This window comes from Electrophorus electricus, chromosome 6, assembly GCF_013358815.1.
Source record: "Electrophorus electricus isolate fEleEle1 chromosome 6, fEleEle1.pri, whole genome shotgun sequence".
NCBI lineage: Eukaryota > Metazoa > Chordata > Actinopteri > Gymnotiformes > Gymnotidae > Electrophorus > Electrophorus electricus.
The window spans coordinates 23,177,519-23,200,694 of record NC_049540.1 but is presented as its reverse complement, the minus strand read 5'-3'; the positions used below and the strand labels follow the sequence as shown (position 1 = coordinate 23,200,694).

The window sequence follows — 23,176 nt, the reverse complement described above, 5'->3', positions numbered from 1 at the left end:
TAAGAAACTTGGTCCACACACTACCAGAGGTTTTAGTTCAATTTTATTCCATGAGTATGGTTTTACATTGGGTTGACATTTAGCTGACACTTTTATCCAAAGCAACTTACAATTATGACTGAACACAACTTGACCAATTGAGGGCCTTGTTCAGGAGCCTAACAGTGGCAACTTGGCAATAGCAGGGCTTGAACTGGCAACCTTCTGATCACTAGTCAAGTACCTTAACCACTGAGTTGTCTTAAAGAGACAGTAACAGCAAAAGAAAATATAAAAAAGAACATGAAAATGTACTTAAAAAAACCCCAAGAAGTAATAGATTATTGAAGAAATTGCAATGTACAATCTTTTTTTACTTCCATATACCGTGGAAACCCAGGGCAATAGCCAAACAGGAGAAGATGCATGCTGTTAAAAAAAGGTATAAAGAGTTGCTATTCTGTAATCTTAGTGCAGAAGAAGAATTATCTAAAGGGAAACAATTCTGACCGTACATAAATCTTTCAGTAATTTGCTTTCTTAAAGCAATAGCAAGTAAAGAGGATTTACAGATTCATGTGACAGTGCATCAAATGCCACATTGGGTAGCAATAAGTATAATTATACTATATAGTCGATAGTCCATTAACATTGCTAGAAATCTCTACTTACCTGCAAGATATCGAACAGTCTGCAATTTGAGTGATTCCAGAAGGGTTTTCAATGAAGCCACTTCTATGTCTATTTTCTTGGTAGTTTCCACTGCACTACTTTCAATTTCAGCATTCTAGGGAAATCAAGAAAGGACAAAATTTCAGCCAGAGCTCTGATTCTGTTAAGCATAACCTATTTTATTTGTATTTCAGTTTAACAGCACCATGAAACCATGATACTTTTAAAGAAAATGCAATCTTTAAAACATACCTTTTTATGGAACTCTGCATTGACCTCCATTAGTTTTTTCTCTTGTTCTGTGAACTGATAAATTAAATACGTAGTATATAAAGATAATATCTAATAAATAACTTTATTAATAATACTTTTCAAACAGCACACTCACGTACCATGTCAGTGACTCTGCTTCGCTCCAGATTGATGTCCAATTTAGCATCTGCCCGGATTTTTTGACTTTCCTCCTACGACAAAATTATTGCTATATATCCAGCAAGAAAAATGTCAAACTATAAGCTACATTAAAAGAATGTTTATTAAATAATGTATAAAATGTTACTCACAAACAATCTGTTCTTGATTTGTTCAAGCTCAGTTTTCATTTTCTAAGTGAAAATACAATTAAATACGATTAGCTGTACACTTCTTCAAAAACACACTTGACGCTACAAAATATAACTACTCAGATTTCAAGAACAACTGTACTACTACTAGTTTTAACATAATTTAGCTGTTCATATAAAGTGTCCAATTGTAAAAATAACGCATAAGAAACCTTACTGCATTTTCTGAGCGCAAGTTGGCAAATTCACTTTTTTCCAAAATAACCATGTCCTTTCTAATAGAATCCAAATGAGCCATAATTTGTTGAAGTGCAATTTCCTAAAATAGAAAATGCATTGAAATACACTGCATTTGATCAGTACAACTGTTTGACTAACATGTGTTTTCTGTACCTGATGGGCTCCCGTTACCATATCTCTATATACAATGTCCATGTTGGCTGTTGTGAGAGCCACCAGTGCTGTCACGATCACCTCCGCTTGCTTCTTTTCAAACCCTAATCAGTTTTGGCAATATTTCAATATACATACAAACATTTATATGCATATTCATATTAAAACGAACATACCGTTAGATTCCAGTTCTTGAACAAATGCATGACTGTCGAAGGTGAGTTTCCTCTGTTCAAGTGTTGTCAGCTCCACTTTTCGTACATCATATGTCTTAGCAGGGTTCGTTGCATGGAACCCTGATGTTAACAACAACTACTTTTTAAAAGTCTGCATTTTAAGTTAGCTGGACGTGTAAGAACAAGAGCATAGCCAGGTTACCTCTAAGGTAGTTACAGAATGCAGGTCGTATGAAAGATGGACAAGATCTGATATGCTGTCTGAATTGAGCAGGACACAATCTGTGCATGAGTGTTCTCCAGTACACCATTCTTCAAGATGAACGAATTAAATGTCCTATTATTGTAACAAATAATAATAATAATAATAATAATAATAATAAATAATAATAATAAATAATAATAATAGTAGCTAGCTAGCGGTCTAGCTTATTAGACCCTGTATATCGATGTCTTTTTAAACTTTAGCTAGCTCGCTAGTTAGCTAACATTTGAACGTTAACATTACAGTCAACTGAATGAAGGGTGAATCAGGAAACCAGGAAAATAACCGAGTTTTGGAATATCTTGAAACCTTCTTAAGAGAAACATCGGTCTTCGAAGTAGGGATGAGTTGTTCGATATAACTTCAAAACATGTAACTATCTATCTACGCTAGAGGACTGTCGAGTTTTCAGAGCTGACAAATGCGCTTCAGCCTCACGTGACAACTGGAACGGCCGCGTCGCGCGCCCTCTGTGAAACGTCACTCAGGGGTCACATTGGGTTCCCCAAAAGCGCCATTAAAGCAAAGATTATTCTGAAATGGTAGTGCGAGTAATACAGTTAACCCACTCACCCATTTAAGCTTAATACTACGAGGATTTGGGGCTCTGGCGCGCTACGAGTAGGGTGGCCTACAGCGTTAGTGCATCTTAATTCAAGTCAAATAATCAGCAATGTATTTTGTATATAGCGCATGTGTGGGATACTGTAATAACATTTAATGAAAGGGCGATAAAACAATATTTTTTTGGCTTTCGTGTTCCTAATGAGATGTTATTAAGAAGGCTCTTAGGTCAGGGCCTCGTTTCCCAAAATAGAAACATAAGATTGAATAGTTTGCTTAAGATCCTCAAACACAATAGAAGTACGCAGCGTCTGGTCGGCACAGCTGGCTAATACGAGTCACAGTTTTTGCTGACCAGCAGACGTCCTGATAGAGATGTGTTCAAAACTGGGCAGCTCGAACCCTTTTTGCTTCAAATGTGAAACTTAAAAAGCATCTGTGTGGGAATTACATAGCTAATTGGATTTTATCCGTACAATTTATATTGTAACAATGTTAGAAAACTCTGTTTTGTTGTTTCTTTTAATACCATAGAGTATAATAAGATATACACGGAAGGATGAATTCCTTTAGGTTTTAAATAAAGTTTTCTTTTATTCTTTTTACGAGCTGTCATGGCGTCGCCCATGAACAGTGATTCGGGCTGGTTTCTCGCCTTGGCTCTCGGAGTGTCTTTTATCAAATGTCTTTTAATAAACGCGTAGTAAGTTATATTTACATTAACATAGTAGTTAGCAGTCGTTAAGACGGGTTTCGAATTATCATGTTCTCGACCCAAGATTGCTGCTCTGTTGCTCTCATGTTCGATAGCCTGTAGCGTCTGTTTAGATATCTTAAATGTTTAACAGCAGGTCTGTTTTTAATAAAAGATGTCAGCTTTTATTGGATGAAGAATTTTTATCAGTTACTTTGCTTACCTACTAGATAATCAGTATAACCTGGAAAGTTGTCAAGTATTGCAGATTCATAGTTAGCTAATATTCTGATTGCTGTAGCCTTTACACCTTGGTTTTTACTTTGCTTTTAATGTATAATTTATACATTCATTATATTACAGCCACTCTACAGATTTTGAAGTCCATCGGAACTGGCTTGCCGTTACTCATTCCATGCCGGTTTCAAAGTGGTATTATGAGGTATATATTTGCAGTAATAACGCACCTACAGCTCAGTAACTCACCCACACTTTAAAACATGTAAGATAGGTAAATGGACTAAAGTGTCAAAGTTTCCATTTGTTTACATGTGTTTCCAGGCGACATCTGAATGGACACTAGATTATCCTCCCTTTTTTGCCTGGTTTGAATATGGACTGTCACATGTTGCTGCATACTTTGATAAAGAGATGCTGGTTGTGCGTAATCTGAATTACGCAAGCCCCGCCACAGTGTTGTTCCAGAGGCTTTCTGTTATCGTGACTGATGTGGTCTTCATTTATGCAATTAAAGAGTAAGTTGCTGTTAAGCATAAATCTGTCTTGCTGTTACCCATTAATTTTTCAGGTGGTATAAAAAATAGTGTTAGCGATGTTACACTTGAATGGTTTTTAAGAAGAGGTTCGGAAAGTTTTATCTGAAAAACTAGAATATCGAGTCATTTTTACTTAAAGGTTTAACAGTTGGAGCTGTGCTATCTATAGATGTTGCAAATGTTTACGAGAAGACAAAGGGAAGGAGCTGCTGTGGAAGCCCTCTTTCATCCTAGCAACATTGCTGTTGTGGAACTTTGGACTCATCATAGTTGATCGTATCCTTACCAAACTGTGATGTCTTAACAAAGTAATACCTTTTGACCTTGAGTATTTTCATGCAGACATTCATTTCCAGTATAATGGGTTTCTCTTTGGTGTTCTTCTTTTATCAGTTGCAAGACATTTTCAGGTATTGTACAGCCTTTTTCATATTTGAACCATTCAGTTTGATGGGTTTGACTTTCTTTTCTGAAATTTTTGTTATGCTGGATGAAATGCCTTAACTTCCTCTTTATGTTAACTTTAAACAGAGTAGACACTTAGAAGGTGCCCTACTGTTTTCTGTCCTTCTAAACCTGAAACACATATATCTGTACATTGCGCCTGCCTATGGGGTCTTCCTGCTGAGGTGTTTCTGTTTCACTCAGAGTAAGACAGGCAAGTCTTTTACAGTATTATTTAAAACGTGCATTGGTTTGCAAAGTCAAAGGAATCCTCCTAAAATGGCATTTTTTTCCTCTTTAGATGGATCAGTGCACTGGAAGAGTTTCAGCCCATTCCGATTTGTAGTGCTTGGATCAATTGTTCTGACAACATTTGCATTGTCGTTTGGACCCTTTATTGCACTGGTATGTAGTCCATCTTAGATTCTTGCTTTAGTTAGAGCATTTAGAAGTGCTCTGCATGATATTAGAAGAATTACATTTGTTTCTCTTGCTAAAAAAATGCAATTAATACCCTTTAAGGGTCAAATTCCACAGGTCCTTTCCAGGCTCTTCCCTTTTAAGCGAGGACTATGCCATGCCTATTGGGCACCCAATGTCTGGGCCCTTTACAACATAGTGGACAAAGTTCTTTCCATGTTAGGTATGAAAAATGAAAGTGCTTATATATTTTCTATCAAATGTAACATGTGAAATAATTTGGGTATAGTGCCTTACTGTCATTATTGCTCATTTTCTTAGGTGTAAAGCTCGGGATGCTTGACATTAATAAACTTCCCAAGGCAACAATGACTGGTGGTCTGGTTCAAGAATTCCAACACACTGTTCTTCCATCTGTATCTCCTTTAGTAACACTTATTTGTACATTACTGTCAATCTTGGTGAGTTTTTCTATGGCAGATCCACACTCCTGAAATAAGTAATGGTTCTGGTGCTTTGGTGGCAAATGAATAGTTTGTGCTTTCAGAATAACATGCCAAACTGTCTATACAACAGAGCTGCCTGATGCTTCATTTGTAAATCATCATTGCAGTAATGGCTGTTCTCATTCTTATATGAAAGAAGGCTTCAATATGCGAGTGAGCTCACTTGTTTTCAGTTGTATAATTGCTGTGAGCATGTCGTGAAGATCGTAACCACGGCCCCTCTCCATATGAGTGCTATATAGGTGTTTTTAATGAACCACAGCATTCATGTAAACAAATGTAAATGATTATTGTCCAAATTATTCAGGCCAGTCTTTATCCACATCACATCAAATATTCATAAGAGTGCTGTATGTCTGCAAAGCGTGTTTTTATTTTCTTCGCCACAACATGTAGCAGCATTATCGCAGTGTAGTGTTCCCTATCATTGCATGGTCTTACTATACAGTATGAGAAATGTAAATATAAGCAGGAGAAGATTTTAAATCCATGATGTGAGAGAAATATTTTCCTTAAATATCAGATTACATTAGGATTTAATTATTTAACAGTGTTTAATGATTGAACAGTAATTCACTCAAGTGCTGCTATCTGAAGACAAAGGAGGGGTTTTTTGCTGAGTTTTAAAATATTTTTTTTAATATTTATATTTTGTAGACTTATTATTGGTTTGTCAAATAATCATATTTTAAGATCAAAATATCTGTACATAAAGGTAGAGTTAATCTAGTTTAGAGTCAAATATTAATGTGTAACTGATATATATTTTTATTTTATCTGCTCTAATATATCAAGTCCACAGTTCCTTTATGTATACATTTGAGTGGGCTGTAATGTACCCAATATATTAATCTTTTCACTCTGTCTTCCTGTAGCCTGCTTTGTTCCATATGTGGTATAGACCTAGTGGAGGCAGAGGTTTCTTACGCTGCATAGTTATTTGTGCCCTCGGCTCTTTCATGTTTGGTTGGCATGTGCACGAGAAAGCCATTTTGATGGCAATACTTCCTTTAAGGTAATCCTTTGCTTGAGTTATTTTTGTGATAAAAAAAACATTGTCCCACATAAGTCTTTGCTCACACAGTTCCTTGCATCTTTTCCAGTTGGCTTGCCGTAGAGCACAGGGAGGATGCCAGGACTTTCCTGATCCTCAGCACAACAGGCCATTTTTCGCTTTTTCCACTGCTCTTTACAGCACAAGGTGCAGTTCTTTACAGCTCACTGCACAATGACCAAACTTGGATTAAGCATTCACACATCTCATTCTCTCTTTCCAATTCCAGAACTGCCTATCAAGATTCTTCTTATGTTGCTGTTTACGATCTTCAGCTTCACTTCTCTAAAGAAGCTTTTCAGGTGAGTATTTTTAGCCAGTTACAACTTTGTAGGCTATTGTATTTATATTATAATAATGAGCCAATATATTTATATACTGGCATATGCTGGTGTAGAAGGGATTTTGTAATGAAACACTGTTTTTGGAGAGTTAATAAAAGACTTCCATCCCGTTTCTCAAGGAACTATGTGCTAATCTCAAGTTTTCTATTTCCACGTCTACATTCCCAGAAGCACACTGCATTAATTACTCCCTGAAGATATACAGTATTGGCACGGACCAGTTGGAAGGCAGAATTATTCCATATTGTGTTCCCTGTTAATATTTTCTCTCCCACTAAAGGGGTCGCTTGGTGAGTTCAGTGGAAGCCACATATCTCCTGGGCCTGATTCCTCTGGCAGTCATCTGTGAGTTGGTTTACCCGCTGACTCCCTGGCACCACACCTTGCCCTTCATCCCCCTGCTCCTGACCTCCATCTACTGTGCTCTAGGTGTGACCTACTCTTTTATCAGACTCTACATTTCACTGCTAACAGTACCAAGTACAACAAGCAAAGGTAAATGTCAGTGAGGTTCATGATGTTTGGAGCTTGAATGACTTGAAGCAAAGGGGTGTTTTGGTAATGTGGAATGACAATTGAACTGACAGTTAAATAACGTAAGAATTTATTCATGCCTATGAGACCAAATATATTTCTGAAGTGAATGGAGCCTGTGTAGCTCTCAAAGGGAAATCATTTCTAAGAAGTAGCTGATTGGGAGGTCAATATTTAATAGATTTTTTTTTCTGGGGAGGTGTACAATTTCCTATTGCTTGTAGTATTATACAAATAAATTGTTTGGGTTTTTTTTACTTGTTAAAACTTCTCATTCTGGTGTAAATCTGGTTTCCAATGTTTCAGTCATTGTTTCCACAGTAAACTTAAACTATTGTTAAAAAAAAAAAAAACAAGACAAAGTAGAAACAACAACAATGAAACATTTATTTCCATTAAGGGTAACATTATATACATACAGATTACAAAGGTGCAATGTGTTTTCCATTCCTGAAGACATTAATATCCAGATATGCTGAATTTGATTCCTATTTGATTCATAATTTGATTCAAAACTTCCTTGTTGGATTTTTTGTGTTGAAAGACCGGATTTTCTGTCCTTCTGTCCCTGTTATATTCAGCTACATGTATGTATTTGTGAGGTCTGATTACTTAACCCAGCTTTGTACTCTGGCTAAACTTTGATAAGCAGTGTTTTTCATGCACTTAAATCTATCATCATGCCAATGTCCAATAAAAGGGCGAAAAAAGCAAAAACGATGCTTTTTTACTTTTATACTTGTAAATGGACAAAAGGTCTCTTTCATTCTGACACCTCATGGAATATAGGTTATCTGACCTGAGAGAAGAATGACTGGTGGTGATTCACATCAGCACTTCCAAAACTATTATAAATGCACCGAACATTTAAGCATAGCACCATTGTTTACATAAATTTGTTATTTATATCTGTATTCCTATAGTAATGCTTATGTGTATTACTATAATGGCAAAACCGTAATATTGATATTGCAGGCAGAGAGAGTTAGTGCTCTTCTGGGCCACAAAGGGTACACAATTATAAAATATTAATAGTTACAAATAGTGAAGAGAATTTTTAAAAAATGGAAGTCGTGGTTTCAGTATGTTAAAACAAAATTAAGGATTCAAACAAGGATACTGTTACTTAAAGTAAACTAAAAGTGTATACTCTTACCTTTTGGTATTCAATTCAGTATTCATCTTATTAAATCCCATGGAATTTTGCTTTGAGTGCCTTTACTTACAGAGGTAAGCATCTTTAAATAGAAGGACCTAACAGATTGAGAACTATCCCCTATAAATTTTATTAAGATATGTATCTTGCAATGATTCCTATATTGCCCACTCCTGCAAGAAGCTTGAAATTTGTTTTCTTTATTTATTTTGAAACCTCTGAATAATTTTTAGAAATAAAGCTGGATACATATAAAATAGTCTGAAACATGTATGTATTAAATATGGTAAAATAAAATAAATGAGTGTTTTGCCTGAAATGAGTTTGTGCACAGGTTTACCAACATGTAACTGACTTGCACGCTACTCTTGAATAAGACCCTCATACTTGCAACGAGAGACAGTACTTTCCACAAAATTCTCTTAAGATTCCACGAAATACTCTTAAGTAGGGATAATATACTCTGAGCCAGTGGCCTTTGTGATGTATTTTTTATCTGTTACAGCTGAATCAATATTGGCTTCAAACCATCAAAACCTTTTTGCAGTTTATAACACTGGAATTTAAAATTAAAAATGTGAGCCTTGTGTTACTTGTACACAGCTAGACAGGCTTCAGTTTAGGTGGTGTAAATTGGTCTATAGTATTGTCATATGCCATTGCTTAGTGGTTTTAGTAACTGTCCTCTGAGTGCAGGTGTTTTCAACTAGTAAGTTCCTGTTTCCTGTTACTGATCTCATAAATGTTGCCACTGTTCCCTTTTACACATTCAGCTGTTTCGATGTTTGTACAAGTCCAGTCGTGAAATTTTCTCGCTACTAAACATTCCGCTGTCAACTGTCAGTGGTATTATAACAAAGTGGAAGTGATTGGGAATGACAGCAACTCAGCCATGAACTGGTAGGCCACGTAGAATGACAGAGTGGGGTCAGTGCATGCTGAGGTGCAGTGTGCAGAGCTCGCCAACTTTCTGCAGAGTCAGTCACTACAGACCTCCAAACTTCATGCGGCCTTCAGAGTAGCTCAAGAACAGTGTGTAGAGAGCTTTGTGGAATGGGTTTCCATGGCTGAGCAGCTGCATCCAAGCCTTACATCACCAAGCGCAATGCAAGGCGTTGGATGCAGTCATGTAAAGCATACCACCACTGGACTCTAGAGCAGTGGCGAGGTGTTCTCTGGAGTGACGAATCGCTTCTCTGACTGGCAATCTGATGGATGAGTCTGGGTTTGGCGGTTGCCAGGAGAACAGTACTTGTCTGACTGCATTGTGCCAAGTGCAAAGTTTGGTGGAGGGGGATTATGGTGTGGGGTTGTTTTTCAGGAGTTGGTCTCGGCCCCTTATTTCCAGTGAAAGGAATTGGGCAAGAGATTTTGGACAATTTCATGCTTCCAACTTTGTGGGAACAGTTTGGGGATGGCCCCTTCCTGTTCCAACATGACTTTGCACCAGTGCACAAGGCAAGGTCCCTAAAGACATGGATGAGCAAGTTTGGTGTGGAAGAACTTGGCTGGCCTGCACAGAGTCCTGAGTGAAGACTGTGAGCCAGGCCTTCTCGTCCAACATCAGTGTCTGACCTCACAGATGTACTACTAGAAGAATGGTCAAAAATTTCTGTAAACACACTCCTAAACCTTGTGGAAAGTCTTTCCAGAAGAGTTGAAGCTGTTATAGCTGCAAAGCGTGGGCTGACATCATATTAAACCCTATGGATTAAGATTGGGATGTCACTCAAGTTCATATGCGAACAAATACTTTTGGCAATATAGTGTATATTATACGTATACTTGATTTTTTTTTTCAATTATAATTTGTGCTCCATGTCTATCTTCTGGGATCAGTAAAATAAAACAGAGGAGACTAGAAGCTTGAGGAAATTAAAATATCATGAATGGTTTGCATGAAAGTGCTTAGTGTAGAATAATTTGGCTGAAATCAAATATTGCTTTTATGTGAATACAGATGTAAGTGCATAGTAACGCATAAGATAAAAAAGAAGCAGTATAGTGGGGGTTGTCCTGATGTCATTTTGGTGGTGCAAAGGTTTGGTGTGGCAGGCTTTTGAGGTTCTGAAGAAAGCAAGTCCTTGGCATACTTATTGGCTAGCTGTTAGCAGACTATTGGTTCTTACTAATTCCCTTTTCCATCTCAGCAACCACATTCACCTGAGGCCAGAGTCCACAGGGAGTTTAGCAGCACCACACACCTTACTCCCACACTGGGTCCCATGCTTGGACTCACCAATGTCATTATGACACAGAAGGTTCTTTTGTCCAGTTGAATTTGACCTTCTGACAGGCTTAGTTGTCCTTAAAGTCAAAATAAGAAAAGAAAAATTCTGAACCTGTGAGTTTAATTTCCCATTCAGATCAACAGGGACACATTTGCTTACTGTGAACAATACTTAATGTCTGGTAATACACTGTACCTGCTTCAATGTCCTGGGTTTTAATATCCTGGGTTTTGATTTTTGTCTTTGATCAAACGCTTGTTGTTTTCTACTGTTATAGTGTGAAACAGAAGACACCACACATCCTTTACTACATATTCATTACTCCTATACATAAATCCTTTACTGCACATTCATTGCAATGCAAGTTATATACAAAAAGAAAAAGAAAACTAGCATACATCCAGCAGAAGAATTCAACAAAGCAAAAAACTACTGCTAAAAGCTTGGCCTGTGGGAGTATCAATGTCATTCACATTATTCATCAGTCTTCTTGATTATTCATTCTGTGCGGAGAACTGCCACCTCCTCTCACTGCTCAGAGCCTTTGGTCTTGCTGCAGAATGACAAACAAACACATTTACATAATAGTCTCCAAACTGCAGGTTCATAAACGGTGCAGCAGGTGTGATGAATATCTCTAGTGCATTAGTGACCATTGCTTTTTGGTGATGTCATAACAGCTCACCTCCTCCTGGCCACCTCCTTCCTCCTCTTTCCTCTCCTCCTGCTCTTCTTTGACCTCCACTGCCTTGTCCCCCTCATGCTGTGGCTCTGGCTCCGTGGACAAGGAGCTCCTGCTGGCTAACTGAGGCTCGTCACACCTCGCCTCCCCTTCTGCCTCCGCCTCCTCCACGGCCGATGCAGAGGCCTCCTCGCATGGTTCGCTCCCTCTGCCGACTGGGGGCTCAGAGTCTGGCAATGCTCTTTGGTTTGGTTTGCCGTGAGGCTGAGAGTTAGAAGGTTGTACACTGGCTCCATCCATCCCCTCTGCCTTCACCTTCTGCTTCTCGACCACGTCTTCTTCACTAGCTCCTGTAGGTGTGCTCTCAGAGCCAGGTGCCACAGTCTTTTCCTCTTCAGCCCCAACCTCATCTTCACTGGGGTTCCTTTGCCGACGCGATGGCGGTCGGCGTTTTATGGAATGTCTTGCTCTTCCCTGTGCAAAAGGCAACACTTTTAAACATAGAATAACACTTATTCTCCTTATCATTTAGAAAATTCAACTGAGTGGTTGCCATAGAAGTCTCAACCTTGTTGATGCTTTGGAGAACTTTGCCTTCTGCAGGTGTTTCGAAGCTGGCTGGGACCTCCTCCTGGCTTGGTGTGTGAATTGCAGGTGGAGTGCATGGACTGCAGGGCGAGGTGGGCGAGAAGGGGGCCGGGTGTGGTTTCATTGCCCCTGGGCTCATTGGGGAAGGCAAGAGGGCCGTGGGAGAGCGATTGAGGTTTGCCTGTGAGAAATGGACCACATACACATCTATGGGAAGAGCTGATGCAGGAATAATGTGCCCATATGTCCATGAGAGGGCGACAAAGTTAACTAAGTGGGTAAATTTAGAGAACGTTTAAATAGGGCACAGATAAAAGGTCAATCACAGACCCACCTGGAGTTTCTCAATGAGAGCTGAGTTCCTATTCCTTCTAGGAGGGTGAGAAGTAACCTCACCTTTCTGCTGTTTATAAAGGACAAATGTAATACATTTCATATCCAATATTAGTAAATATTTTAAATAAAGCATGACTCTTTAAATGAAGGTTATAAATTTGTCCATTATCTATATAGTGAGAAGAATAGAAGAATATATAGAAGAATAGACAGCTTGTTTTACTGCAGAAGTACACTTCATGACATTTGCAAATGCTACATTTAGTAGTTCGGCACAGCACACACAGTCGTGAAACTGAAGGCCTTTATTGTGCTCACTTTCAGTGCATCAAAACCTACTAAAAATAATCTTATCAAAACAAGCAAACATGCCCTAGCAAGAAGGCTTTTCTCCCCTCTCTGTTGTATTCCTCCTCAAACTTCCTGCTTTATCTCACCTCCTCGTGGCCATGACCCACATCACTGCTGACAGGCAGCTGTAGCTTTCCTGGAGGCCTCTTGCGCACAGGCTTATCCTGCAAAGGCTGAAACAGAACTACATTTATGAAGCGCTGCATCTGAGTCAGACCTGCTTCCCTCAGCTGGATATTTCGGAGCAATACAAGAATAACAGAAGTTAAACTTGGATCTCCTTCTCTGATACATAACCACAAGTGAATACAGGTCTGTATGCAGATCTTATTGACTAAGGCTACATTCAAACAAAATTCTGACAAAATATATAACCAATTACTCTCTGAAAAAAAATGTCAGTTCAACATAACTAAATGGATAGAGACAAGCAGAGAACATGCACAGCAGAGAGATAGGCATGGCTGAACCCAGTGGAAAAGCAACCTGTGTACAGAGATTGAGGAAAGATCATGTACTGTCAAATATTTTTGACCAGTAAACTCAGTGAGGCTGAGGGACAGAGCTGCCAAGATTAAAGTGAATAAGGTGTCAGGAATGTTCCATTCAAAGCTCTGCTGTTTGAAAGAAGATGGAAAGTCATATCCACTTGTGGCTTGCACAGAGGTTCCCAACTAACAATTTTATGTTCCAGTAACATTTCCTAGTGTTACTTATAGTGTTACACTAGTGTTTCCTAGTGTTAAGGTATGGAAACAATGTTCTGTGTTCAATTTTCTTGAAGTTCATATAACATATTTTTGTGGTTATCATAACATTCTACAAAACATTTTAAGAACATTGTAGTTCAAATGCTCTAGGACGGTTGACCAGTTTTCAAAGTTTATAGAATGTTGTGCGAAATATTTCCGTTCAAATTCAGAGTGTATCCAGAGAAGCAGAGTGCAGCCAGAGAGGGTGAATGAGCATCAGGAGGAAAGTGAATGAATCTGAATGAAGAGGAACTGAGGGACTGACTGATCACACACTGAGAAATCTCACCCCTTCAGGTTCTGTAGGAAAGGATGTTTTACAAGTGAATTTTCCAGCCAGCTCAGCCACAGAGGTTTTTATCATGGACTCCTTCTGAAATACAACAGTATTAAGGTGTAAATACATCCCAACAGCTACTAAGAAAGAATAAATGTTAAACTCACTTCACTGGCTCACAATTAAGATAAAACCTTATTGTTCTTATGTGGCAAGAAGATAAAATGATCAGCTTGCTCTTTCTGAGTTCAATTAAGAAATAGCTTTAAAAGTTTCTGAAGGTCTGTTTTTACATGTTCTATATATAGAATACACCAATATTACACATATATGTTTAACTTTATGCTGTCAGTGTTGAGTATGAACCCATCTGTTTTGCTGTTGTCTGCCTCTCACAGACATAGTTAAGTACCATCTTACTTTCCACAACAGGAAACCAATGATAAGCTTCAAGCCCTCTTTCAGACAGTGAGAAAACAGCATTGAGGAGAGAGCAGTGAGTAAGAGTTCTTTGGGAAAGGCGCACTGCTGAGATCCCGGGGCCACAGTCTTCAGCTGCCTGCCTGCCACTTCAGAGCCCACCTCTCCTTATCAGCTCAGGCTGAGTCTCCTGCAGCTCGCTGGCCCTATCTCTGCCTGCTGGCAGTATCACTAGCACTGTCTGGGAACCACACTTGTCGAGTGCACTGGCGCCGCTGGGAGTAAGGCAACGTTGTGTTTGCAGCCCGTCGGCCAGTAACCGAAGCGTTGGTGTATGTCAGCTGTGCGGCTATTTGCTGGTCCAGAGTGTGACGGGTGATCAGTGAGAGGGAAAGGGAGGCGGAGAAAGGCCTCAGTATGATCCCGGGTCTGTTCCCACAATCCCCACATTTGTCCAATCCCCCAAGCACACTGACCTTATTTAGGAGAGACTTTTTTCCCCCATCTCTCCCAGTTTTAGCCTGGCTGCTGCTCTTACACTCTACATGTCTCTACACGTCACCCATGTACTGCAGCAGTGCCAAATGTACTTCCTCATAAACAGTCATCTGGTGGCAGTAGTCTGTAGCACAGGCGTATTTTTGTGGGGGGGTGTCAGGGGGCGACATGTGCCCCAAATAATTCCTGCTCACACTACTCATATAATGTGTTACGTTTGGTGGTATGAGTAGTGTCACCCCAAAAGTTGAAATGAAACCTATGCCACTGTAGTATCAGTTAGTAAAACTAGTAATCACTTACACAATTATATCAGAGGAAAATATTCACACTTCCCTAAAATAAAAAAGAATTCAAAGAATTTGATTGTTGCTCAAAAATTCTCATTGTATGCTGCAGAAGTAAAAATGTAGACAACAAGGGGAATTATCCTGTCAGTAGCACCTAGCAGCAGTACCGTGATTAGATTATAAGGGTTCATTTCTATGCTCCAGATGCAGCCTAATGGCATGTGGGCTATTTATAACAACAGCAACTGGGGAAAACAATGATTCTTCTTCTATGCTTTACTTCCCACCAACCCCCACCCCCAAAACAAAACAAAAACATCAGAGAGATGCAAATATAGTTAGGTTGTTTAGTTAAGATAAAAACAAAAAGTATGTTAACAAAGACGAGATTCACGTTTAAGGGCCCAAGAGAGAATGTAAAAACAAACAACATAAAACCAAAAAACACCTTGCTTGCTGCACTTTAGTGTGGACTCTGCACAGAGAGCTCCATGATTGCCTCTCTAGGCCAGGGAATGGGTCATTTCCACTTTTGTGTGTGTGTGTGTGTGTGTGTGTGTGTGTGTGTGTGTGTGTGTGTGTGTGTGTGTGTGTGTGTGTGTGTGTGTGTGTGCGCCTGTCTAACACACACTACCTGAAAAGACCCATGAACATAACACCATTTTGTCAGTGTTGGCTTTAACATTATTGCAGCATTAGACAAACATGACAAGCACGTGACCCACAGTACATCCTCAGCCTGCTCTAGATGAGAAGGGAGAACACATGGGTGGGATTTCATCTATAGCATGGGGTCCCATAGCTGTATCTTAACAACACAGAGAACATAAATAACACAACGATTCACATAAACAGCCCAATGAGAGTCCTCAATTCTAATTAGGCTGATGGAACCAGACCCATTCTCATGGTTTGCGTGTTGGAGATCTTGTGATTGCAGAGAGTAAAATGATTAAGAATAATCCATGGGTTAATGCTGAATTGAAACTTGGCAGGAAATAGTGGTTATGTGGTCTGCAATATTAATATAGATGTTAAATTTGTGTCCGAAACAAATCTGATGTAAGATTTTGCTCCTGGGTTGGAAAAGACCTAATAAACGACACCAAATTTTTAATAGGAACTTACAAGTTTTGAATCTTTACAAATGAAAATGTGTACTAGAAACAAGTGAAGGTGAAAATTAGAAAATATTCCTTTCTGCATATAAATTGGAGACATGTCCTTTAGGCTAAGTCTGACGATACACAATAAAAAAAAAGTTTTTAAAGAGAACTGGGAAAAGGAGGGGGGAGGCGTATATAATATGCTGCTTACAATGTAAATCAACTCAGTCAGCCATTTGGTGGGAATTCTATTCCCTCTAAAGTGTATACATTTTTTCTTCATCACACCCCTACAAAACAACATCTGAATATTGGTTCAGGTTGCTAGAGATATGTGGGCAAAGTGAAGCTAACTACTATTATTTTTCCTGGGGATGCAAGGTTATCAGCCTTTACTTGAAGGAGAGTCATCGAAATGTGGAGGCTCTTTAGAAAGGTCTGTCTTCTAATTGTGATAATCTACACTTGGGCACCATTCCATTCCCTGTTTATAATAGCAAGGAAACAAAATTTGGTCTCCCTCTTAGTAGCTTTCAAAAAGCAATTACAAGAAAATAGTTAAATCCAGAGTCAGCTACTATTAATGAATAGCTGGCTATAATACATGATACAAACACAATGGAAAAGCTCTCTTTCTTTCTTAGTATACAAAAATAAACATTAGATTTGGTCAAAGTGGATTGAGTACAATAAATCCTTGAGGTTGGATTTTGTTAAAATAAATGTAAGAAAATAATGTACTGAGTATGCCTGTGTATATAGGGAACAAGTACCCTGTGTTCTCTTGCGAATAATTTGTTTTAAAGGAAGACATTTAAAAGTAATGGAAAAGCTTTGTTATAGGCTGTGATAATACAATGATTACTTTTATTGTATTAGATCAACTTTTTGCGTGCTTCGAAATGTCACTGAAATTGAGAACTTTTCCAAATAAATACAGAAATTAAAAAAAAAGTATTGGACATCTAATCGAGTCTGAGATTAACTAGTCATGCGTGCGTGTGGGTTAGAACTGCAGAAGCATACTGGAGTGACTGCTGGGGTCTCAGCCAGTGTCTCAGATCCCTACCATGACCAGAGGAGAAGGCAGCGCAAATATGTTAGTCCACCACAAAGCGATGTTTTGTCAATGACTGACAGCAGCCATAGAAGAGGAAGGAACCACGTGATTGAGTTTGAACTGAAACATACTCTTTTTTATTTCTTTTAAATGATGCACTGCACAGACAGCAGTCTCTTCTGCTCTGACAGACCGCTGTTAAACTGGCTGCACTGCTCAGGTCATGCACAACCTTCTCTGACTACACCGAAGGTCCCTCATGCCATGACATTTTTTTGCTCCTGTTGCTGTTAGGATGTTAGGCAGGTAAAGCTACTCCTTTTTTCTAGACTATGTGATGTGCACAGTGAGCAGTGAGGACAACTTCACTTCATGTCAGCCTTCCATCCTGATCTTACTCATTCTGATTCTGGCATCAATCAAACAGCATGCAGGATGTTACTTTAATGACTTCACATGAGAGAACCCTTCTTCAGTAAAATAGGCCATGGCAGTTTCCTCAAATAGGAACTTATCTTCGATGTTATCAGACCGCTACTTGTTGTTTAACAGCTGCTGCAATGAAATATCTAAAACACAGTCTTTGAGATGTGGTCAAGACAGCATCTAAAATGGTGGTGCTCACAGAAATTGCGTAAATGCTTAACGCAGCTGTGTTGCTCAATATAAAGCAACATCCAAAATGGGCTTTAGTGGTATGAGAAATCCCCTCCTCCCATATTACACTGCAGAGATAAAAAAAACTTTCCATGAACAAGATGCTGATAAATTCGCACTCATTGTTTTAAGTAAAGCCATCATTTGGGGAAAAAATAATCAAAACACCGCATGCCAGTTCCTTGTAAGTACCAGTACGGATAAGCATTGGGATTGGTTATAGAAAACTCAATGTTTCCTCTACTCTACTAAAGTAGTGGTAATTCGTCCATATATTTCCTCATCAAAGCATTTTTATATAACCACTCAGTCTAATAAACCTTATTGAATATAAACAAATCTACACTGTAGAGATTAAAGAGCTAGATCTGGAACTCAGCTCAGTTGAAACAACATTGTAGGAGAATGGGTTTCTGTCAAGGTGAACTGAAACATCATTGTAAAGAACCAGAAAAATGCTTATTGAAACTGATTTAAATTTTCAGGAGAAAAGGTATGAAAAATATCATGTTTTACACATTGATTAGGTCACTTTCACGTATCTCAGGAACCTCACAAATACTTGCAAAAATGGAGATCAGCTTGGCAGCACCTTAGCACCATCACCTGTGGAATTTCGAGTCATTTTAAGTAGACAGCAGTGGTTGCTGTAATTAACCACATCAATGTTCCTTTCCTCATCTCTTTTACCCCTCTGTTCTGTCTGTGGCTGGCTTGGACAGTTGCTGAGGCGGGACTGACAACAGCTCTGCTCCACCAGAGTTTTCACATAGCTCACATTCAGGAGATAATGAACTGGCATACGCAGGGAAGCACACACCTGCCCTTGGGAGAGCCCTCCCCGAGGACCAGGCCCTGTGACACTACAGGGCAGTGGTGTCAGTTCACACTGGGATTAGTTATAGGATCACATAGTTACTGGTTCGTAGTCATCAGCTACTGCAGTCTCTCTGACGGCATGCTGATGATGTTGGAATTAGCTCACTGCTGTGAGGTTCGGATATTCTGCAGGGCAGACTGATTTGGTTAAGAAGGCATGAAATGCTCAAAACGTATCTTGTTTCCCACCTGGAACTTTAGGGCAGAACAGCTGTAAATAGTTATAAATTATTTACATAACCAGTTTACAAAAGCTCCTTCAGAAACTTGTCATTCTGGCATCAACACTCTGAATTAGCCTTCAGCACTGGTCAGTAATAAACCACATATAAAGTGGATTTTAACTATAGCTGCAGTACTAAAGTAAACACTGGTCTGAACAACCAAACTGCAAATCCACACCTACAAAATGAGGTTGTTTTGCTTCATTTGTAAGAGTCAATATATCTCCTATTTTACCAAAAGAGACACATGAAATTTGATGAAAAAACTTACTAGGTGAGAAGTACTGATTAATGAATATATTTATAAAGGTCAAGTCAAAGACTGTTTAATATCTGACATATACACATGACTGAAATTCAACATAATATTTAGTCAACAATATTCAAGAGTTTTATTGTCTGAATTTTAGTACCACACATACCATTCTCCATTGCATGCAGAGAAACACACATTTACACAAGCGCATCATATGAGGCCGCCATGTTTGTCTGTCATGGATGAGGTTGCACCACTTCCTGTGACAGTTAGATTTCTTGCATTTCTAGTCATACTTTTCTCTTACTGAGGAACATGTTAGTCAAGTGTTGTTGGGGTTACACGTATTTTAACAAGTTTACGCACCATCACACAACACACTGACATAGACCAAACAGAGAATAACTGTATATATATATATATATATATATATATATTTTTTTAAAGAATCCTAATATTACACATTGCTTTATTATCTCTGTCAACATTCCATTTCAAATAATAGATAAACGGGGTAAATCTGTTATATACCATAAGCTATATATTCTCCCACAATATAATACAAATTAATGCTATGTCAAAATAAATTACATGAAGTTAACATGGCAGATAAAACAAATTAAAACAAAGATACTCTACAAGCACACTTGATAGAAAACTAGAAAATGTTGCATATAGATTATGGGGGAATCTGTTAGCACATATATTTATTGAAGCATTCCTTAATCATCTTTCTGATGTACATTTAGGAGACTACATTCTATTTCATAAGTCAAAGACAGACAAGTATTTGTAAAAGCTGAGAGGAGAGAGGTTACAATACGCTATTGCGACTGAACAATCATTGTTTACTGTTCCCATTCTTATAACAATGTGTCAAAGTGATCGCAAACTGAAAGCAATTCATTCAATCTAAAAGCAACAAACCAACAAAGACCAAAACATTTCTTACCTCCATCTTCCCTTCTAGATTTTTTTTTTTTTTGAAAGTTCCTCTGAACTCTCTTGCCTTTCTTTGCAGACTAGCTAGAGTTATGGCCTATCCTCTCACCCCCCCTCCCTCAACACGAACAGCGCGATAGCTTACTGCGCTAGAGGGCGGTCGGGAGTTATATATAGCCGTGGCTTTTACAACACGGAGTCCATTCCGCGTTGTGAGCACGGCATCCCAGAACGGCCCGGCACCGGGATTACAAAACTGCATCATATCGTTAGCGACCGGGGCGCCTTGAATGACCTGGCGCTACAAGCAGTTTGTTCGTTTAACATGTTTTTAAAGCTCAAATGCCTTAATTTGTTTGCGAGTTCATAAATATAAGCCACATGTGCATAGTCTAATTTGAGGCGCACTGTGCGTTAGTATCAGTCTTGTTGGTTTTTACACTTAACACCTGACATCAGTAATTATTTCACTTTAAACCTGAGAGCGCCAAACTGCTTGAACACTGCTGAGCACAAGTAGAGTAAATAAGCATAAATGCTGAGCAGGCACATAGATTACCCTAATGGCCAATACTTGTTTATTTACACCGCTACCGAAGGGAATATAAAAACAACCGTTTGAGATTGCTGTGATGCGTCGATATAACTTCCATTTAAGGATGAAATGAAAGAGGAAGCTGTATCTTGACAGAGACAGCAAGATTATGTCCCGGGGGCGGGAGTACTGGCTGCTTTTTTTTGCTAGATCGAGTGAGGTTTTAAGCAAGGTCTAAAAAATCTGCATCGCAGAACATGGTGTTGGTCATCAAAGCACAGTCACTAGCACGTGTCAAGAAGGCTGTAAAATGGGTTGTGGTTTTGAAAGAATAACCCGTTAAAGGGGAATGCATGTTTGGGAATTCACCTTGACATCAACCTAAAAGTGTCATTAGATAGATATATAGGATAAAAATACATGTATATAATTATATAGGATATACACATTTATATAAATATATATCCTACCCAGATCAACCCATTTTACTGATCTTAATTCATTTACAGCAGAATTCTCAATAGCATTCTAACACATTCATAAACCATAAAATGACAGCTGTGACCATGTGAAGAAAATAACTGCATTTGCATTGGATTTGGAACTTTGAGAGATGTAGCAGTCATGTTCAGGAAGTCTTACTTTGCTCATGGCTGCCATGAGAGCTCGCTGTGGGCAAACCATCCACATTAAAAAAAATAAACCTTCCTAAACAGAATGCTTAAGGGTAGATGATTAAATGACAGTCATTTCAGAAGTCCAAATGTGATCTAAGATTTCCAAAAATCTTGCAGAAAATCTTCTACATTAACTCTACTACACTACATATAATATTGTTACCCTGCAGTCAGTTCATCATGCTACAGTCCAGGAGTGCTCAGGTCTGCTACAGGAGATCCGTCACCCTGCCCTTTAGTTGCCCAGATCTCCCAGATGGAAGCTGGGTACTCCTCTGTCAAGCTTTGCTTCCTATTACAAATGTACTGAGTATTTGAACTAATTCATATAATCATATTTGATGAATCCATGGAACTGACTCAGTTTTGCAGCTCCTGCAACTCTGCCCTCTGCTGGCATTTGCTTCTCTTTTTCGTCCACAGCAGCTTCATAAAGAAACTTTTGAAATTTTCTCCAACAAAGAAGAAAAGGATGGGGTCCAAGCAGCTGTTGGCTGCACCTAAGCAAAGAGTCATCACAGCTGCTTTACGGACTCCCTGAATGTAATCGCATGACTGGATTAGCTGAGTGGAGTTGTGCGTTTTCCAATTCCACTCTGCTTTTAAGAAGATGGCCCTCATTACATGATATGGCAAGTAGCAGATTAGGAAGAATCCCAGGTTGATGATAACCAGAGCACAACCCTTCTTCCTTGAGGTGGTGGCCTTGCACTGTGCTGGACCAGGTTTTAGGAGTCTGCAGGCCACAAAAACAGAACACCACAAGATGATTGCCATAGGCACCACAAAGCCCATGGCCACTGTAGTGTTGTTGATGACAATCAGCATTCTGATGGGTTTACTATCTTCAGGCAGCTCCATGCATTTGTCAGTGACATTAGTACTGCTGCTCGACGCAATGAGGAGAGGACTGCTAACCAGAGACAGAAACAGCCAGATGACCAAAGAAATGACATACCCACTGCAGCAGTTCTGCAATTGTTGAAAGAGATATGGCCGTATCAGAGCCAGGTAGCGCATAATGTTGAGAAAGACCAAGAAGTAGATGGAGCTGTACATATTGAGGTAGAAGACATAGAAAAGGAGCCGGCAAGCCAAGGGGCCAAAGAGCCATTTTGAGCCAGACAGGTAATAAGAAGCTCTGAAGGGTAAGGAGCACACTTGCATCAGGTCCGATACCAACAAGTTCACCATGAACACGTTGACTGATGTCAGCCTCCTCTTCTTCCTCCACAGGCTGAAGAAGACATAGATGGAGATCGAATGACCCACAACACCCAAGATGAAGATCAGCAGGTAAGCAATGGGAAATACTGAGCGCTTGAAATCATCAATGGAACAGTTAGTAGAATTCATGTCACCTCCTGGGTGCAGGCCAGGATCAAGGAAGTTTTTTCTGGGTGGGGAATGAGATGCAAGAACATGTTTTTAAAAATAAAAAGTGATAAATACATTTCACAATTAAGAAACAGTGCTGTTAATATAAAATTGAGTATATTAAAACCTTGACTTTATTCAAGTTTAAAATAAAAGAAAATAATTCACTCTTGAATTACCCTTTTGCTAAGGTATTTTTATTTTATTTTTTTTTAAAAACCACTTAACTGCTTTTATCTGGCTAGTCTACAAACATACTGCAATGCCTACAACAGCAAAGATATGCAAGAGCTTGTCTAATTTAAGTTGGTTTATATACCCATCTACAGAAATATCTGAAAAAGTTATCAAAACGACAAACAAAATTCTACACACATTTACACCATATCAATAGGGGAAAATGCATTACCTTTTCCCTTCAGCTCAGGATTCAATCTTGTATGAGGAACTGCAAGCTTAACCGGCATCTCAAGAATAGACCAGATTTGTGTTGGGTAG

At 39.0% G+C, this 23,176-nt stretch overlaps 4 protein-coding genes across 14 annotated transcripts; 1 reads left to right on the top strand and 3 right to left on the bottom strand.

Moving 5' to 3' along the window:
* Positions 1–234: 234 nt before the first annotated feature.
* ccdc90b (coiled-coil domain containing 90B) lies at positions 235–2,474 on the bottom strand. 6 transcript variants are annotated; one of them, XM_027005097.2, is made up of 10 exons: positions 2,292–2,474; positions 1,986–2,120; positions 1,784–1,903; positions 1,608–1,711; positions 1,432–1,533; positions 1,215–1,256; positions 1,044–1,115; positions 904–957; positions 652–766; positions 235–408 (listed from the first exon to the last, which is right to left on the bottom strand). In XM_027005097.2, exons 2-10 carry the CDS (start codon positions 2,092–2,094, stop codon positions 353–355), a joined length of 774 nt encoding a protein of 257 aa, XP_026860898.1. In that variant the 5' UTR covers positions 2,095–2,120; positions 2,292–2,474; the 3' UTR covers positions 235–352. The 6 variants fall into 6 exon arrangements, with proteins under 6 accessions (XP_026860898.1, XP_026860906.1, XP_026860920.1 ...); XM_027005105.2 differs by having other exon boundaries at positions 1,986–2,095; XM_027005119.2 differs by having other exon boundaries at positions 2,335–2,474.
* A 587-nt stretch (positions 2,475–3,061) lies between these two features.
* alg8 (ALG8 alpha-1,3-glucosyltransferase) lies at positions 3,062–7,742 on the top strand. Of its 4 annotated transcripts, none has more exons than XM_027005986.2 (13): positions 3,062–3,315; positions 3,670–3,748; positions 3,868–4,061; positions 4,222–4,358; positions 4,425–4,492; positions 4,731–4,740; positions 4,828–4,931; positions 5,049–5,169; positions 5,268–5,407; positions 6,328–6,467; positions 6,556–6,653; positions 6,736–6,808; positions 7,131–7,742. In XM_027005986.2, the coding sequence occupies exons 1-13, from the start codon at positions 3,227–3,229 to the stop codon at positions 7,357–7,359; spliced, it is 1,482 nt and encodes a 493-aa protein (XP_026861787.2). In that variant the 5' UTR covers positions 3,062–3,226; the 3' UTR covers positions 7,360–7,742. The 4 variants fall into 4 exon arrangements, with proteins under 4 accessions (XP_026861787.2, XP_026861770.2, XP_026861761.2 ...); XM_027005969.2 differs by having other exon boundaries at positions 4,614–4,740; positions 5,064–5,169; XM_027005960.2 differs by having other exon boundaries at positions 3,064–3,315; positions 4,614–4,740.
* Positions 7,743–10,874: 3,132 nt separating this feature from the next.
* Positions 10,875–20,230, bottom strand: dub (duboraya). Of its 3 annotated transcripts, none has more exons than XM_027006616.2 (7): positions 20,100–20,230; positions 13,770–13,853; positions 12,815–12,901; positions 12,376–12,444; positions 12,022–12,222; positions 11,457–11,927; positions 10,875–11,324 (listed from the first exon to the last, which is right to left on the bottom strand). In XM_027006616.2, exons 1-7 carry the CDS (start codon positions 20,103–20,105, stop codon positions 11,307–11,309), a joined length of 936 nt encoding a protein of 311 aa, XP_026862417.2. In that variant the 5' UTR covers positions 20,106–20,230; the 3' UTR covers positions 10,875–11,306. The 3 variants fall into 3 exon arrangements, with proteins under 3 accessions (XP_026862417.2, XP_026862408.2, XP_026862397.2); XM_027006607.2 differs by lacking the exon at positions 20,100–20,230 and adding an exon at positions 14,178–15,484 and having other exon boundaries at positions 12,376–12,441; XM_027006596.2 differs by lacking the exon at positions 20,100–20,230 and adding an exon at positions 14,178–15,482.
* A 1,431-nt stretch (positions 20,231–21,661) lies between these two features.
* Positions 21,662–22,657, bottom strand: cysltr2a (cysteinyl leukotriene receptor 2a). Its single transcript, XM_027006390.2, has one exon. It carries the CDS (start codon positions 22,655–22,657, stop codon positions 21,662–21,664), a length of 996 nt encoding a protein of 331 aa, XP_026862191.2.
* Positions 22,658–23,176: the final 519 nt, after the last annotated feature.

Bases quoted from the DNA above. Each gene is read 5' to 3' on its own strand.
- alg8 (XM_027005960.2), top strand. From the start codon at position 3,227: ATGGCGTCGCCCATGAACAGTGATTCGGGCTGGTTTCTCGCCTTGGCT. The intron at 5,170-5,267 runs GTATGAAAAATG...TCATTTTCTTAG, and splicing joins CAAAGTTCTTTCCATGTTAG to GTGTAAAGCTCGGGATGCTT. The intron at 6,468-6,555 runs GTAATCCTTTGC...CATCTTTTCCAG, and splicing joins ATGGCAATACTTCCTTTAAG to TTGGCTTGCCGTAGAGCACA.
- cysltr2a (XM_027006390.2), bottom strand. From the start codon at position 22,657: ATGAATTCTACTAACTGTTCCATTGATGATTTCAAGCGCTCAGTATTT.
- ccdc90b (XM_027005087.2), bottom strand. The intron at 1,904-1,985 runs GTAACCTGGCTA...TGTTAACATCAG, and splicing joins ATTCTGTAACTACCTTAGAG to GGTTCCATGCAACGAACCCT. The intron at 958-1,043 runs GTACGTGAGTGT...TTAATTTATCAG, and splicing joins GAAGCAGAGTCACTGACATG to TTCACAGAACAAGAGAAAAA.
- dub (XM_027006596.2), bottom strand. From the start codon at position 14,240: ATGCTGTTTTCTCACTGTCTGAAAGAGGGCTTGAAGCTTATCATTGGT. The intron at 13,854-14,177 runs GTAAGATGGTAC...GTTGTATTTCAG, and splicing joins TTGGTTTCCTGTTGTGGAAA to AAGGAGTCCATGATAAAAAC. The intron at 12,445-12,814 runs GTGAGATAAAGC...CTTTATAAACAG, and splicing joins TGGGTCATGGCCACGAGGAG to CAGAAAGGTGAGGTTACTTC.